Below are 16,674 nucleotides of genomic sequence, written 5' to 3'. Positions count from 1 at the left end.
CATTCTGTATCTTTGACGGAGAACTTCCTTCTTGTTAGGCACCATTGCAAGCACTTCACGAGCAGAACTTCATATAATTCTCATGGCATGCTGAAAAGTGGGTCATATACTTTCCATGGATATCTATGTTAGAGATGAGAAAAAGTCTAGTGAAGCTAAGAATGTTGCCCAAGGCCACACGGCTTCTAAGTGGTATAGCCAGGGTTTAAACCCTAGCCATCTGGCTTTAGAGTCCACAGTCTAAGAATGCATATTAATCACAAAGGGCCTTATAGGCAACTTTGAGATGAAGGCAGAGTGTGAGCAAACCAGGCCTCACAGAGACAAAGCTGGGTATGCCCAACTCACATGCATACAAGGCACTGGAGGCTGCTGTTCACATGGTTGTTTTGAAGGTGGGAGGTGGACGGAGCAGATAGTGGGCTGGCAATATGTAGAAAGCTCCTGGGGCGGAAGGAGCCAAAGTGGAGCAGTGTTTAAAAGGTTGGCCTCTGGGGACACATGCACCCAGCTTCAAATGCTGAGTGTATCGGTGGTGGTAACTGGTTAATTGTTCCAACATTTGCTTCCTGTGTGACCTTGGGCAAGTTATATCAACTTCCTAAGCCTCAGTTTCCCCATCTAAAAGATGATGATAAGAGTATCTATGAAGTAGGTTTGCTGGGAGGATTAAGTGACAGAAAACATGTAAAAGTTTTAACACCGGGCCTGGGACTTGGAAGTATGCAATCCATGGCAGAGGTGGTTGATTTCGTTTGGTCACTACCATGGCAAAGAGGGAAGTTTTGAAGATAAATTGACAGTAAAGCACCTTTACCAACTGTCAAAATATGGAAGTGCTCTGTAGAAAATACTCTTACTAACAACAAAAATACTTGAGGAGACTGGGTTCCAGGTGAATTTCAGTCAGCTTCAACAGTTAGGCTGAATCCCGGTTTCAGATCTTAAACCAGATGCCTTCTGATTCGAGATCTTCCCCAAGATTGTGCCCTCTGCCTCCTGTTCTTTTGTTCCCTAGCTCAGTAGTGTTTTTTTCTTCATCCCTGGAGTCCTGGAAACCCAGGGCTCCTGAGAGCTTGGGTTCACTACCCAGGAAGATAATGGGGTAGTGTGGGAAGACCTGAGACTGAGGGGGACCACCAAATGCTTGGCAAATACTAGTTGATGCCAGATAAATGTGGTCAAAAATTGGGTGCTCTTGATTATATTCAGTGTTTAGTCTTTTATTATAAGTTTCTATGGCTCCAGTTTATTTCCAGCACCTCTTTTGTTGTTGTTGTTGTAATTGTCCTTAGCTCTTCATTGCTTTCCCATTCTTAAAGCCAAGTTGACCTATCTCTACAGATGGGAGAACATGTATGGGATCACGACAGAGGTTGAAGCCTTGGTGATTGTTCATATCACATGAAGAATTGCATGTCTTTTATACTGCAGCACAAATAGTATTTTCTTTTTTCATTGCTTTCATTCAAGGGCCAATGGAGCATTTGATAGTTCTGACTAAAAATGATTAATTAGAATCAAAAGGGGAAAAAACAAACAAAACAAAACAAAACATCTTCTCCCACACACACGAAAAGTACCCCTTGGGGAGCGGGGCTCATCCAAGCCCATCCCAATACCGGGCTGCAGGCTGCAGACCTAAAACAGCCTAGCGGGGAGTTCTTGAGTTCTCACTCAGCTCTGTGTCTTTTTAGAAGCATGACTTTGGACAGGTCACTAATCCCTCTGAGTTTTATTTCTTTAGCTCTAGCTATGGATAACCATATCTACCCTGCCTTACTTACTAGATGTATAAAGAGACTGAAATTAGAATGTATCTGGAGTCTCTTTCCAAATTATATGTCTCTAGTTTTGATTCATTCTGGTTTTTTTTTTTTTTTTGTCCTCAGAGTTACAGAGCGTAGCACTATCATGGTGTAGACTTGTGTGGCATGTATAAACTACAGTCAGCCAGTAATAGTGCATGGAAAAAGCACTTCTAATGTATGACGTGTGTCTTACATACACCATGTGGGTAAACCTCTGAGCGTCCGCTTCCCCTCTGTAGGGAGTACAGATTCAGGTGGCAGTACTCCCCCATCCTCTGAACGACCTGACTCATTCATTACAGCACCTTCTCCCCAGAGCCTAATATGCCCCGCAATCCTTCTCAACCAAAGATGCTATTGAGAGGAACTAGAGAAATGATGGAGTCCAAGCAGGGCTGCAGTGCATGCGTTTGAGTAAGTGCTCAGCTACTGAGAGAAATGCCCCAATGGCTGCAGAGGAACAAACCTGATCCGAGCAGGGGTGCAAAGGTGCCCTGAACCTGTGACCTGGGGAGAGCTGCTGGTGAACCAGAAGCAGTTGGCATTTGAGATGATCTTGAAGAATATTTTCTCTTCAATTTTAAAGTAAACTGATGGCTATTAGTTGAATGAGATTGACTATGTTCAAACTGTCAACTATATGAAATGCAATATATATTCATTGTTATTAAATCAAACTATCAAATGCTTCATTAGCTTTAAAAATAACATCATTTGTGCCAAAGACTCACTGTCTGGAGAGTTCCCTGAGCAGGGACCATAGTTATCACTGTGGCCCCAGGGTCTGGGGTAATGCCCTGTTCATAGTGAGGGCTCAGCAAAGATTTCTTGACTGATTTGCAGAAGGAAAAAAGAAGCATCTATTGAATATGCCAGTAATTTCCAAAAGTAGGCATCGACATCTGACATTCACAGTCTTGTGTGTGTGTCATTACTGATATCGCCTGTAGAGGCATATACCAGTCTTTTAAAATTTAAATCAGCAAACATTCTGAAAGACTTTAGTTTCATTGTAAGCAGTAATATATGAAATCATGTCTAATATGCTGTCTATATATTATTCAATCCACATAAATATTTGACTAATATATAGTATATATTTGTCCATGTACCTTCTAAAATCATCTTGTTCCTACTCTTGGGGATCCATTGAGAGTATGGTGATTATCTTTCGTGCAGAGGCCAAAACAAGAATTCTGGAAATATTTAGGTGATATTTGAGCAGTTTAAAATGTGTTGGATGGGTCACACCTAGGGTAATCCTTTGTGCTGATTTACCCAGGACAGTGCCAGTTTATACCAGTTGTTTTGCATAATTACTTCACGTTCAACTCTGTCTTCTTTTGGACAATAAATTGCATATATGGTCATAGCCTATAAATAGCTGGATTGTCAAAGAACACTTTTTTTTTTTTAAATGGTTATGAGTGAGAGTGTTTATGTGTGTTTGTGTGTATGTCTATGAATGATCATCCTCCTGGGGACTCCTTGGCTAGAACCATCAAAAGGTAGCTTGTGCTGAGCAGAGACAGAGTCCTGACTCCGAGCTTGGGTCACATTTGAGGCCTAGGGCCTTGGACCTTAGGCTAGGCCTGCCCTTTCATCCTCACCCAGAGCCTGGTATTTTGGATTGCCACTCACTCCATTGATGTGACAATGGCACTTAAAGCACCTTGACCTTGGGCATGGATTCTATCAGCCAACTTTCGACCCTCCGTGTAATGCACCTGTTACTCAGAGTTTGAGAAGCATCATCTGTTCAGAAAGGTGGACTTTGGAAAATTCACATTGTTCTCTCCCAGTCCCTAACTAGTACCATCATGAATGAATGTGGATTACCAAAAATGAGCTCATCTCAAAATTATAATTTGCCCCTAACCCCTTGTCTATTCTCCAAATGGAAGTGTAATACAAGAATGGATACTTTTTAAAGAGTATATGGTCATGATTAGTTTGGGATTTACTTCTCTGTTGTCATTGTCACTTGATAATTCTGACATGGGATTTTTATACATAAACCTGATCGCTTTGGAAGTTTATGAGTTTTTAAATTTATTTTTGTTTGTCTTCCTTTCCCCTCATTATACCATAAGCTCTCTTCCTCTCTCTCATTTTAATCACATTCTTGCATTTCTTTGTAGTTTGACCACTCGTGTATCTCTGACGTTACAGTTTAGTCTCACCCATTTCCTTTTTATTTGTTACGTCTTATGCCTTTTTTTAATCTGCAGGTTCTTTTTCCATCCTTCTTTTTCCTCCCGTAAATTTATCTGTTAAAAATCAGGCCATTTGATTTGTAGCTTCTCACAGTTCACATTTTGCCATTTGCTCTGTCATGGTGGAATTTACCCTGTTCTTCTGTCCTCAGAATTTCCTGTGAATTAATTGGCAGCTGCAGTCTACGGTCTTGATCAGACTCAAGTCTGATTCCTTGGCAGGACTCTAGGCAATGGCAGAGTGTTCTTTCACTGGGAGGCACATGGCACCTGCTGCCCTATGTGTTGTTGACAGCCGTTGGTGTTCAGTGACTAGATTCATTATTTATTCACTCGGATTTCAAAGCAGTGATATTCTGATTGTATCACTTATTTTTCATTTGGTAGTTAGAATATTTCCATAAAGAAGTGTTTCCTTCATCTCCTCTTTGATTTCTCATTCAGTATAGTTTATGAAAGAAAAGCAGGATAAATCCTTGATTGTTTGCCTTTGTTCACCAGGTTCAAGGTAGGAAATCTTTCCCCTATCCAATGAGTTTTTTTTTTTCGGTGATTCTATGAATGAATGAATTTAAATATATTTTATGGGTTTTGATCAATTGCAATTATCATCTGTATTGAAGTTCACATTATTGCTCTGGGAGAGCCTCTTTAAGTTGGCTCCATTTGACATGGCCCTAGGAGTCTTTGATAGCTTCTCTGCTACATGGAATGACAAAATTTTCCAGGCTTAGCTTATACATTTCCTGTCCCAGATCGGGAATCAGCCATTTCTCTGAGACATTCAGATTTCTTTTAGTGAGAAGTAATATATCAAGTACACAATATGGGAACTAGATGTGCTCAGGATTACTTAGTCATTGTTTCTAGGTCTTTTTAGGGGACAAAGTTGTAAGCTGGCCAGAATATAGACATATAAATCTCTCTCTCTCTCTGTATGTGTATAAAAATATATAATTACTTTATGACTTTATACTTGTGCTTCAAATACAGAACCAAAGAGGTTTTAACCTTTTATATATTACGTCTGTATTTTCTATCTTTCACATCAAGAAACTTGGTTCTAAGGACTCAGGAATGGTAGAATATCTCATAACTCATGATAAATCATTTGACCTTATATTATTTATAAAACATTTCAACAATATTTCACTGTGAATATTATTATTCAAAATACTTAAAATATTTTTTTGCATTTGTTTTTCCCATTTTACCTATTTTTTAAAAATAGTTGTATCATATCTATGTTTTGAAAACATAGAATTATATGCTAATCTCTCTCTTTTAACCTTTATTTGGCCTTAATTTTCCAAGCATCTACATATTTAATCTTTACCACCAGTCCTCAGCTCTGCTTTTTAGCCATTTTGATCGTCTGAAGTTTATTCTTTAGTATATTTCTCAGAAATGGCTCAAGGGAATCATATTCCCTGAGTTCTTATATGTTGCATATGTCCTTTATAGTTGGAAATAGTTTTTCTGAATATAAAGTCATATTTTATTTCCTCGAGTATTTAAAATATGTTACTCTATTTGCGTTTACAAAAGTTATTACTTTCAAAGTCTGATTATAACATTTTTCTCCTTATAAGTCACTGTTCGCTTTGCTCAGAGGCTCACAGAACGTTTCCTTTCTCTTTAAGGTTTCCTAATAGAAGTGGACATGGGAGTAGAAATAGAGCCAGGATATCTCAGAAAACAACACATATTTTTTAACACTACATGAAAACAACAGAAGAGGGAGCTCTGAAGTTAGAAAAGCTACTGTGGACCATGCTTCCTCCTAGAAGTTTAGGAAAATTAATTTCACATAAATACAAGTCACAGAAAAGGATGGAGCTAAAATCCCATACCAAGACAAAATAAGATAGAAAAAATAAGGAGCAGAGTAACATCTCTGCATATAACACACCATACAGATGTGCTCACACAACAGATCACAACTGTAACCTATTACTGTCAAAAATGAACTAAAATTCATTAAGAAAGTGATAAAAGATATGAGAGAACATAAAGGAGAAAATCTAAGAAACGTAGTGACAGAAATGAGGAAAGCATTTTAAATAAAAGAAAATATTTTAGAAATAAACATTAAACTAGAAGGAACATAAGAGCAAATGAACACAACAGATAATGCCTTAAAAGAAATGGAAGGTAAAGATTAGGAACATTTTTAATAAGGGAAAAAATTCAAGAGAAAGGGACAAACATTGAAGATAGACAAAGGAGAGCTAATATATAACTAATAGGAGCCCCTAATAAGAAAACTAAAGCAGGAGACAGAACTAATACTAAACCTATAATTCAAGAAAAATTACCTGAAATATAAAGAATTTGAAATTCAATATTGCGACTTTATATCTGAGAATAATGACCCATAGTGAATGACTAACATCCAAGGCATAATCTGATATCTCATTTGATCATTGCCCTGCTTAGAACAGTTATATCTGCCTTGCTTAGAACAGTGTCTAATACATAGTAGGTGCTCAAACTATTGGTCAAATAGTATTAATTTAATAGTATTAAAAATGTATTAATTTGGGGCGAATAAATGAAAGATTCTCTAAAATTCCTAGAAAACATAATATCTTATTTTCCTTAACTATTACTTGTTGTATATTATTCTGGGTGAGACGGGGACTATTATTACGAGTTGTTGTTCACTGAATTGTCCCCCCCTCCCCACCCAGTTCATATGTTGAAGCCCTACCGCACAATGTGACTATAATTGAAGATGAGACCTTTAAGGAGGTAATTAAGGTTAAATGAAGGTACAGGATGAGACCCTAATCCAATAGGGCTGGTATCCATATAAGAAGAGGAAGAGACATCAGGAGTGCACATGCACAGAGGAGAGGCCACATGAGGACACAGCAAGAACGTGGCCATCAGCAAGCCAAAAAGAGCCCTCACTAGAAACCAGCCCTGCCTGCACCTTGATCTTGGGCTTTTCAGCCTCCAGAACTGTTAGAAAATAAGTCCCTGTTGTTTAAGGCACTCAGTCTGTGGTATTTAATTAGGGCAGCCCTAGTTAACTAGTATGGATTTTAAACTTTGAGTCATCCCATCAAATAAAGAACTACAACCACTGAGATGCTTACCAAAGGTGACTACAGACTGGGTAATGGAAGAAGGTAGTTATAAATACCAACCATGGCTGTGCGACTGGTTACAGAAATGAGGACTGTAGTTATCATGAGTATTTCTTATTTTGATATGACTCTGTGTGTGTTTGTATAGCAGATATTTTTGTTTCCTTCCTTTTGTTATTCCCTTATCATATAACATGTCATATCATAGTATCTAAGTATTGTTAACTTTACATCATAGTATTTAAGTTATGGGATATCAAAAAGAAGAGTAAACATTATCCAAGGACTTTGCATCCTCTTCTTGGGAAAGGTTTAGTGTGTTTTTGATTGCATGAGGGATAATTGTATCATGTTAAGTGGAAGTATGACCTTGTTATTGTCTTTATTTGGACATTAGGTATGGTTTAGGGAATGTTTATGGGTGCCAAGTTGACAAGGGGTGGATGTGTGGTGGTTAATTTTCTATGTCAACTTGGAGGGTGCTTTTGGATGAAAGTAACATTTAAATTGGTGAACTTTGAGTTAGAAGATTGCCCTCCATAATGCAGTAGGCCTCACCCAACTAGTTGAAGGACTGAATAGAACATAAAGACTGGCCCCCTTGAGCAAGAGGAGATTCTCCTGCAGACTGCCTTTGAACTTCATTTGCACCCTTAGTTCTCCTGGGTCTCTTCTTGCTGGCCTTAGGACTGGAACTATACCACTGGCTTTCCTGGGTCTGTAGGCTGCCAGTTCTCATTGCATCTTTGGACTTGCCAGTCTCTGTAATCACATGAGCCACTTTTAAAAAAAAGAAGTAATTTATTTTTTAATTATAGTTGACATAAAATATTCAGTCTCAAGGTGGCTTCTTCTGTATATCCTTAGTTATAGGACTTCTGTTCAGCTAGATGTAAGGTGATTCTCAGCGATGGTTGTTTTGTAGTTTACTTGTATATTTGATGTGGTTGTGAGAGGAGGCAAGTATAGCATTTACCTACTCCACCATCTTTGAGCTAATTCTTATAAATCTCTCTATATATACATGCATCGTGTTGGTTCTGTCCTAACACACAAGGATTCAACATTCTTTATGAAAACTCTGGAGTTTTTGGTGCAATTGGGACCATTCTTACTTTTGTCTCTTAATAATATAAAAGTGGTTCACAGTGACCCCCAAATAGGTACAGACAACTCTTTAATTGGCTTTTTCGTTGTTTGAAAAAATCATATTATGAGGCTTTGATACCATGGAGTCAGTGCCCTGAGCCCTCATTTAGTGATGGAATAGTCAGGATGTCTCTGAAAATGCAGTGGGCAAATGCATCTGGTAGAGTTCTTCAAAGAACCTTGCTTTTCTCATTAGGTGTTCTTAGGATACAATATTTGTAAAATCTAAAGTTTGATCGAAAACAGCCATGGTCTATGAGAGTCTTACTAGTTGATTTAGTATCACTATCACGTTTTTTTCTTATTTGATTTTCTTGACAGGTTTATTTTGTTATTATATACATACTGGAATTAGGCAGAATCCTGTTTTGTGGTCAGTGAATATGTAGTCAATATGTGACAAACATAGAACTATAAATCCATTTTATTTATAGAGACGATAAAAATGCTACTCCTCGAGAGCTTATAGTCTAGTATGGGGAGGGCAAGAAACAAATGAGCAAAAAATTATCAGACCCTGGTAAGAACGAGACAGGGAAATAGGCTATATGCTAGGAAGTAGTTAGGTGATGATTCAGTCTGTGAATTCAGGGAGTGTATCATTTAATCTGTAGTGAAGGTAACATTCAATCTGAGATCTGTTGACAGGAAGGAGTGAGAATCTGAGCAAAGAGCATTTAGGTAGAAGAAACAGCTGGTGCAAAGGCCCCAAGGCAGCACCAGTTTGCAGAATATGAGGTACAGATTGTCTTAACCGGAAAATCTGGGTAAGTGGTAGGGGTTAAGTAGGAGATTTAGGCAAAGCCAGGTCAGGTGGAGAGACGGGGAAACGTGTGCTGAGGAGGAAATTTAGCCAAGTTGGGTCCTGCACGGCATTGATCCTAATGCTGGGTTTTGAAAAGGGGGTTGGGGTGAGTTTAGGGGTGGGATGGAAGTGGAGAGAGCATTGAAGAGGCTTATGCAAGAGCCGAAAGGAAGTCTGACTCGTCATGTTGCAAGAGATGAGGAGAACGATGCCCTGCAATTGTGTTTCAGCCTCTGAAACACAATTGCAGGGCATCACCAACTCTTATGAAAGTCAGTATTTTTGCATTTTGAAGTTAGGAGGTAACAAGTGTGTCTGCATAACCAACTTAATTTAAAACCACATATTATTTAGGATGGAATAAGGTGACAAATCCAGAATTCTTTGTGGAAGCACGTTATAGCCATCTGCCACAGTTTCTGCAGATTGTGGCATTGTAGTGAGTAAGACTGAATGGAAATCTCAAATGTCACCCTGTTTTGGTCAGAAAGGGCTCTTAGAGCCTTCCCCTCTAAACTGACCTTGTCTCGTCCAGCTCTTACAGCAATTTCAGAAATGGAACAGCTTTATAGCCTCCCTAAACAATGTTTGCCTTATGTCTGCTCTGGCCTTTGAAGTCTATATCTTCTCTCTTGAATCTGAATGAATATTGTTCCTTTGGAACATAAGTATGGCACTGACATGGAGAAGAATTAGCATTAAGTGATCTGGCTCCAAGGGGCTAGTTAGATAAATATCAAAATATATTGTCATAAAATGATTTCACTTGTAAGGCAGAACAATAATGTGAAATTTCAGGACCCTCTGGGTTATAGAGAAGCCCTGGTGTTTTACTGTTTCAGCTCTCCTGTTGAACTTTGCTTGCTTCTAGGATTTACGTACTGTTAGCAGCTTTTGAAATATTTTATTCACGCAGTAATCTCTCCAGAAATCCTGCTTAATTGGGATGCCAAGTTGCATCTGTGTAAAGTGCCTGGGTCCCAATGGGACCTGTTGCTGTTTTTGCAGGGATGCCTTTTTGGTACCATAATCTTGTTTTTAAAAAATTCCCTTTATATGGTTTTGCTAAAGGACAAACAGATCCTTACAGGAAAAACTTCTGCTTTCTTGCGGGATGGTCCGATGAATGGATAGTTGGAAAACTAGCCTTAGATTTAGGTTGAGCTTTTTGTACTGGATTTCATGGGAAAATTTATTTGAGAATAACTTAATCATACTGTGGATATACACAGACTTACAAGTAGATAACGTCAACCCTACTTGTTACAGAAATGTGATGGGAACATGGACTTGCTTGTGAGCAAGGAGTCGTCTCATTTCTGAGGTCAGTGGGCCAGTGTGTTGATTTTCTCCTGTTCACTAGATTTTATTTTTATATTTCTTTTCTTTGTTTTAGCAGTGTTTTAGGGGCTTCTATAAAGACTTAACTGGCCAATGACTGTGTTACTAGGACATGGCTAGAATCTCTTAAAATTAGACTTTTTTGTTTGTTTGTTTCTAGAAGTTTCTGCACACTCCATGCTAGGACTTTTATGTCTCGTACCTCTTTCTGGTATCTTCCATGCAGGGTGCCCAACCTGGGACACAGAACTGCTTTTCTCTGCTCTCTGTTCTATTCTCACCTGAGACCAGGCATTCATCATCTGTCCCCTGCCATATGTCTGTGGCCTCCCAGCTCATTTGTGGCAGGCATCTGAGTGACTCTTAACGTATTCCTACTATTCTAGAGCCTGCTGTGGACTGAGGGCTCCATGAGAGGGGAGTTTAGATAGAGAAGGCAGGCAGCCACAGGGAAAGCAGAGCCAGCGGGAGGACTAGACTCCAAGTAAACACAGTGGATCTTAGCTTCCAGGCATTATGGTTCTTACCTTAAATCATTTCCAGGCCTCAACAGCCTGTTCACACTTTCTAAGACTTTACTGGCCATCCTAAAGTAAAATAACTCGTGTTTTTTTCTATGACCCTGTGGTTTTGGCTGGTCAGTAAGGTCAGGATTTGATTTCATAGTCTTACTGAATCATTCTGTGCCCATTTTGTTTACCTGCAGCTCTGAAATTGGACTTTAAATATTATAGATTCAAAACTGTCCTGTGTTTGAGCAGCTTTTTCAGGCTTTGTTGCTCAGAGCATCTTTGTGTCACTATGACATTTTAAAATACTATATCAATGCTGTGTTTTTAAGGTGTTTCTTTGTTCAGCTCAACGAGCCTTATGTTAATTCTTTCGTAAGAGGTTGTGAGTGGGTTTCTTCATTCCTGTTACACGTTTTAATTTGGGAGAAGTATTTGTGCTTTTCTGTATGGGTGCGTGCCTTTTGGAGAACTCTTTGGGTAGCAAGATAAGGATAACTTCAGTTTCTAATCTAGGAATCTCCATAAAATCATGCAGGATCTTGTTTAAAATGTATTTTCTTCTGTCTCCTCCCAACGAGTCATGGGGATAGGTCTGGGCTGGGCTCAGAAATATGGATTTTTTTCATTTTCTTGGATAACGACAATACTGTTAGAGACCACTTGAGACACACTTCTCTGAAGAGACCTGCCCTCCCATCAAACGATAGGTTTGGGTTTGTCAGGGATGTGTGTGATCTCTTGAGGGTCATTTTCCATTTCCAGATAGAAAACTATGGTTAAGTGATGGCTCTTTATCTCACAATCCACTGCTTCCTTTCTACCCTTCCATTCCCCTTCCAGGAGCTGTTCTAGGGATCAGTGAGACTATCAAGTAGTTTCTAATAAACTGTTGTTGCTTTTTGGAACAACACAATATATTTACTGGGTAGGAGTTTTGTGATGTAGCCACCAAATGCAATCTTCTGTTAGCTTCTCCATGGTTATGCGTATGTGCTTATTTGTGTTGATGGGAGAATATGACTTGGGCAAATTACTTAACCACTCTGAGCTTCAGTTCCCCAGTATGAAAATAGAGATGATAAAGATAATAGTACTTAATGTCCAGGGTTGTTATAAAAATTAAATGCTAAATGTTAAGGATAGAGCCTAGTATATAATAACTGCTAGGTAAGGGTCATTTGCTATTAGTATTGTTGTTACTGTTCTTACTAACTTATTTGAATTAAAGTAAAAATCTTCTTTGTCAGAAATTTATAGGACTCAAGAAGGAAGATATGGGAGAACCCTATCCACAGCAGCTTGCTGCTCTGAGGGAGTCACTGCTATTTCTGTGATGAACACAGTCCTTATCTGCAGTGTGGAGGGTTTATCAACCAATCTCTCCTGCGCAGAGCATTAATAGGACATTTTCCTGTCCTCCAGCCCCAGCTCAAAGGTGCTGCCAATTTCAGATAAGAGCACTGGAGTAATCTCAGTTGACTATTGTCTGCCTCTTTAATCTCGCCATCAGTGAAATTAATATTTGGTTGTTGAGGGAAGACAAACATCTGTAATTTTTCCCTTGTGGAATGGCTGTTTGGTTTCTATCGCACACATTTTCCTCTCAGGTTAAAAACTGTCTAAACCTGATTTCTCCCTTTTAAAAATGGAATCCTGTTTGATTTAATGGTAATATTTATAGTGCGAAAGGAGGAGAGTTAAGAGTCATTCTGGCGTTAAATCCTTCTAAGCCTTTAAATAAATATATTGTTGTTATCTTGAAACTTTCCAAACTGAGCTCGAATTCACTCAGGTGTCTTACAGAGCTTTGATATAGAGGAGGTGGACAACTAATGAGCCCGTAAATTCCTAATAACACTGCGGCCACTCTTGCAGCTTGCAAATAACAAAACGAAACGCAGTGTAAGGATGTGCATCGGCAAATGTCCACATGAGTATCAATCAACTTGTTCTTTGAAATAATGTCCCAGTTACAGAACATTTATGTTGGAAAAATTTGGTGTTTTATCATCATCTCTCCTCTGAATGATTGCAGCAACCTCCTAACTAGTCTTCATGCTCCTTTCCCCTTTTTACTTCAATCCATCTTGCACAGTGATTCTGGGCACCTTTTCTAAAACAGTGTTTCCATCAGCTTGCTCTCTTCTTAGAAGCCCAGTGTACCTCCTCAGTGCCTCTAACAGAAGTATATAATCTTTAGACCTTTGTAGTCCAGGCCCTTCTATGTCTGTTTTCCGTCAGACTTGGGTGGTCTCTATCCCAGCACTCCATGTTTCAATCTGCCTGTGTGCATTCTGTGCTGTGTGTGCTGGGAAGTGCTGTGCCACATCTTGCCATGACTAGAAGAGGAAGTCCTCAAAATTGAACAGCTATGCTTTCTCTGACTGTGCTAGAAAGGGACCATCTGATAAGAAGTGTAGCAGCTTCTGGAGTCTTCTTTCTATGTAGAGGCTGCCCCAGATATGGCAGAGCCTGCTTATAAATCAATAGGCATTTGAGTGAGAGAAAAAGCAAGCAGGGTTATTAGACTTGTGGGCTGTATCCCCAAGTTGATGATGCCTCCTAGAGAGTCCACATTTTCCCTTATGAGCTAGAATATGGTGAATGAAACATACTTGAGAATGCCACGCTAATGACATTGTACTCTCTGTTACTGATGTCAACATTGAAATGCAGGATTTTCTTCTCTCGTCAGGGACTACTGTAAGAGCGGCATCTATAAAATAAGCTGTTTTCTTCCCCGTGTACTTTCCCACTCAGAAACTCTGTAGAAAAAAAAAATAATGAGTTCCTCTGATTAATACAAAATAAAATTATTTGCCACATTAATTGTTCTACCTTTTTTAGCCAATACTGGCACTTTAAAAATCTGCATTTGGCCCTTCCTTCATCCACATGGACTGACTTTCAGGCTACAGTAAGCAGGTCTAGTTATGACCAGCGAAGCAGAAATGCAGATTCAATGAGTAATTATTAAGAACTTTCCAGAATATTAGCTGTTTCAGTTGCTGCAGTGACTAGTGATGGAATAGTCCATTAGACGTTTCTGTTCCCAGCAACTCCTGAGAATTGATTCCAATCTGAAGCAGCCAACCACTTTGATCAATATCATAATTACTCTTATTGATGGATTGTTTTACAATGGTAGCCATCAAGGCAGTTCGTCAGCTCAGGAGGCACCAGAACTGTCCCCTGCAAGCTGTAATGTACCGCAAATATCTGATTCAAATCAACTTACTATTGAGTCCAGGATGACAAGCGTGAAATTAATTGTTCCACTTCATGTAAGACCTGCATTCTTCTTTTGAGAGAGTAATTGGTTGCCGCATGTAGTGTGAGAGCTGGGGGAGCCTTGCCTCTCTGCAATGTTTATGGACTTAGTTTTTTCCCCCACCAGCTATTTTTTTCCTACTCTTTTAGGTGTCAGCAGTGTTGTACAGCTGTTGTTCCTGCTGTTGTTGGTTTTTAGTGGGTCTTGTCATGTTAGAGAGAATGGTTTTCTTCTAGAAAGGTTGATTGCAGCTAAAGTAAATTTCTTTTCTGAAAAGCTTGTTCATAAAAATAAAGGGGGTTTCTTGGCCAACATGAAAGCAAGAAGACTTCAGAAGCATTTCAGTGAATGTAAGAAAATAATTAGGCAAATGACAGTGGGTCCAGTGTTTCTTTCATGGTTGCGATAGGCTAATTCAAGAAGTATGCTCATTTTGCTGAGAATCTTCTGAATACACTTGCTTTCGGGGGTCTGTAGGTGGAGAAATGACTAGGACACTCCAGATATGAAGTCAGGCACAATTGAGTAAATTGGAAAGTGGAAGCAGTCCCAACAGTGGCTGGTCATTCAGTCCTCATCAGCCAACTGACCATTAGGTTGGATAAAATCAAGATCTCAGTAGAATCTGAGAGAAGTATTATGAAATATTTTTATAAGACAATCAAATATACAAGTTCACAATGGGTGCAGGAAGGTAAAAGAGCTATAGAAAAAGAGGGACATCAAAGCACAGTAAACTTTTTGGCTTCAAGGGCTTTCTGAAACCCTGGGCAGATGGATATTCTACTGGAGGTGGGAATCTCTTAGATGAGTCAGAAATACTTCTAGACATGGCAGTGCTTTTTAATTTAATGGTTGTTTACAATAGCATTTCCAAGTTGAATCCTATGGGAATGAATTATTGAAAAAGGGAATCTATGGACAACTATTCCTATGGCCAACCAATATTGATTGAACATCTGCTATGTGTAAACATTATTTAGGCCCTGGGGCTATCCAACTAAATGACATCCTGGACTTCTGAAGCTTACATTCTCGTGGGAAACTTAAGACAGACAATAACTGTACACTCAGATCTATAAGGTAATATCAGATAGTGTTAGGGATGGTAGATGACAGAAGGCAGCAACTCTGTCTGATGTTGGAGAATGAAGGCCAAGAAAGAGTAAATAAGGTAGGTTCGACTGAAGCTTAGCTCATGGGCTTGAAGCCACCTTCACCATTAAACTTTGTCTTTTAGACGTTCTAGTAGCAAGACTTTCCTTTTACACTGTGGAAGGAGGAGGTTTTATGCGATCAGCATTCAGTGCAGAGGAACGAGCCAATATAAAATACCCAATTGAGATGTTGGAGATGGCTTTAGAGGTAAGTGATTCTATTTCTGCTCAGTTATGTAAGTGTTTGAAAGTATTGATTGAACACTTTCATAACACCTTAAAGGACCAGGAGTGATTAATAATGAATAATCTATGAAAACAAAACTGAGATAACTATAAAGCCCCAAATGATGCTGCTTAGGGAGGAGGATTGCACATTATTCAGTTGCATGTGATTAGGTATAGCATACAACTTCATTAACTCACATCTTGACCATAGGGACCTGACGTGGCTAAAATATTAACCTGATCATTATGCTTTCCTAGCTCCCATTTTTTTTTTTTTTTTTAGTGAGGTGGGGGGATCATCTCCTTCTTCCTTTTGAAACTGGAACCCAATAAGCCCCAGCAACAAGGTGGGAAGAATGCCCAGGCTCGGCCCACCAGGCCCCAGATCACCCTGGACTCAGGAATTGCCTCAAAAAGAGTTTGTGACTCAGACTAGACCAATCAGAGCTTTCCTAGACTTCTCTCCAGGAGCCAGTGAGAAAGATGTTCTTCCTACCAGTGTGGCTAATCTGATAGAATGAGAATTGGCATGGTGACATGGACTGAACAGGCCACTGAAATGGTCTGCTTATATGGAAGTCAAGCAGAGATCAGAGCTGTGATGGAGAGAGAAACAAACACAGCAAATGAATGAATATACGATCCACAGTTGTGATTTCATGATTCTTTAGGTTGCCTGTTTAAACTAGTATACAAATTTTAATGGGAAAAAATCTTCTAAAAAATATCAAAATATGCTTCCATTTAATTAAGCCGCATTGGTGAGATTTTATTTCTATTGTCTGGAAAGCCAGGTAGAAGTGCTCTTACTGTGCAGTGGGGTTGAAATAATTCTTCCAGGAGGGAACAGCTGAGCTGAAACCTGGCCTCTTGTTTTCAAGACTCGAGAGGCCTGTGCTGTCTCCTCTGGAAGCGCTCATTGTGAATGCAAGAGTTTTCTTAAGTAACTTTTATGATGACACCATCATAAATATATATCATAAAGGCTTTCTGTGAAGGAAATGCGCACAATTAAAAGTCCATTTAGTTAAAACAGAAGCCTGACAATACATTTATGTAGCTGAAAAATAGGAACTTTTGAGAAGAGAG

The 16,674-nt window shown here is 39.1% G+C and overlaps 1 protein-coding gene across 3 annotated transcripts in view; it reads left to right on the top strand.

The window, feature by feature from the left end:
* CACNA2D3 (calcium voltage-gated channel auxiliary subunit alpha2delta 3) overlaps positions 1-16,674 on the top strand; it is a 793,860-nt gene that overhangs the window by 101,861 nt on the left and 675,325 nt on the right. For 2 of the 3 annotated variants that reach the window (XM_039867422.1, XM_039867424.1), the window contains exon 2: positions 15,441-15,565. The exons of the other annotated variant lie outside the window; for it this stretch is intronic. In XM_039867422.1, the coding sequence (XP_039723356.1) occupies positions 15,491-15,565 (75 nt within the window). In that variant the 5' untranslated portion in view covers positions 15,441-15,490. The remainder of the gene's footprint in view (positions 1-15,440; positions 15,566-16,674) is intronic. 3 annotated transcript variants of the gene reach the window in all.

This window comes from Pteropus medius, unplaced genomic scaffold, assembly GCF_902729225.1.
Source record: "Pteropus medius unplaced genomic scaffold, Ma_sr-lr_union100, whole genome shotgun sequence".
NCBI lineage: Eukaryota > Metazoa > Chordata > Mammalia > Chiroptera > Pteropodidae > Pteropus > Pteropus medius.
This window is presented reverse-complemented; position numbering and strand designations above follow the sequence as displayed.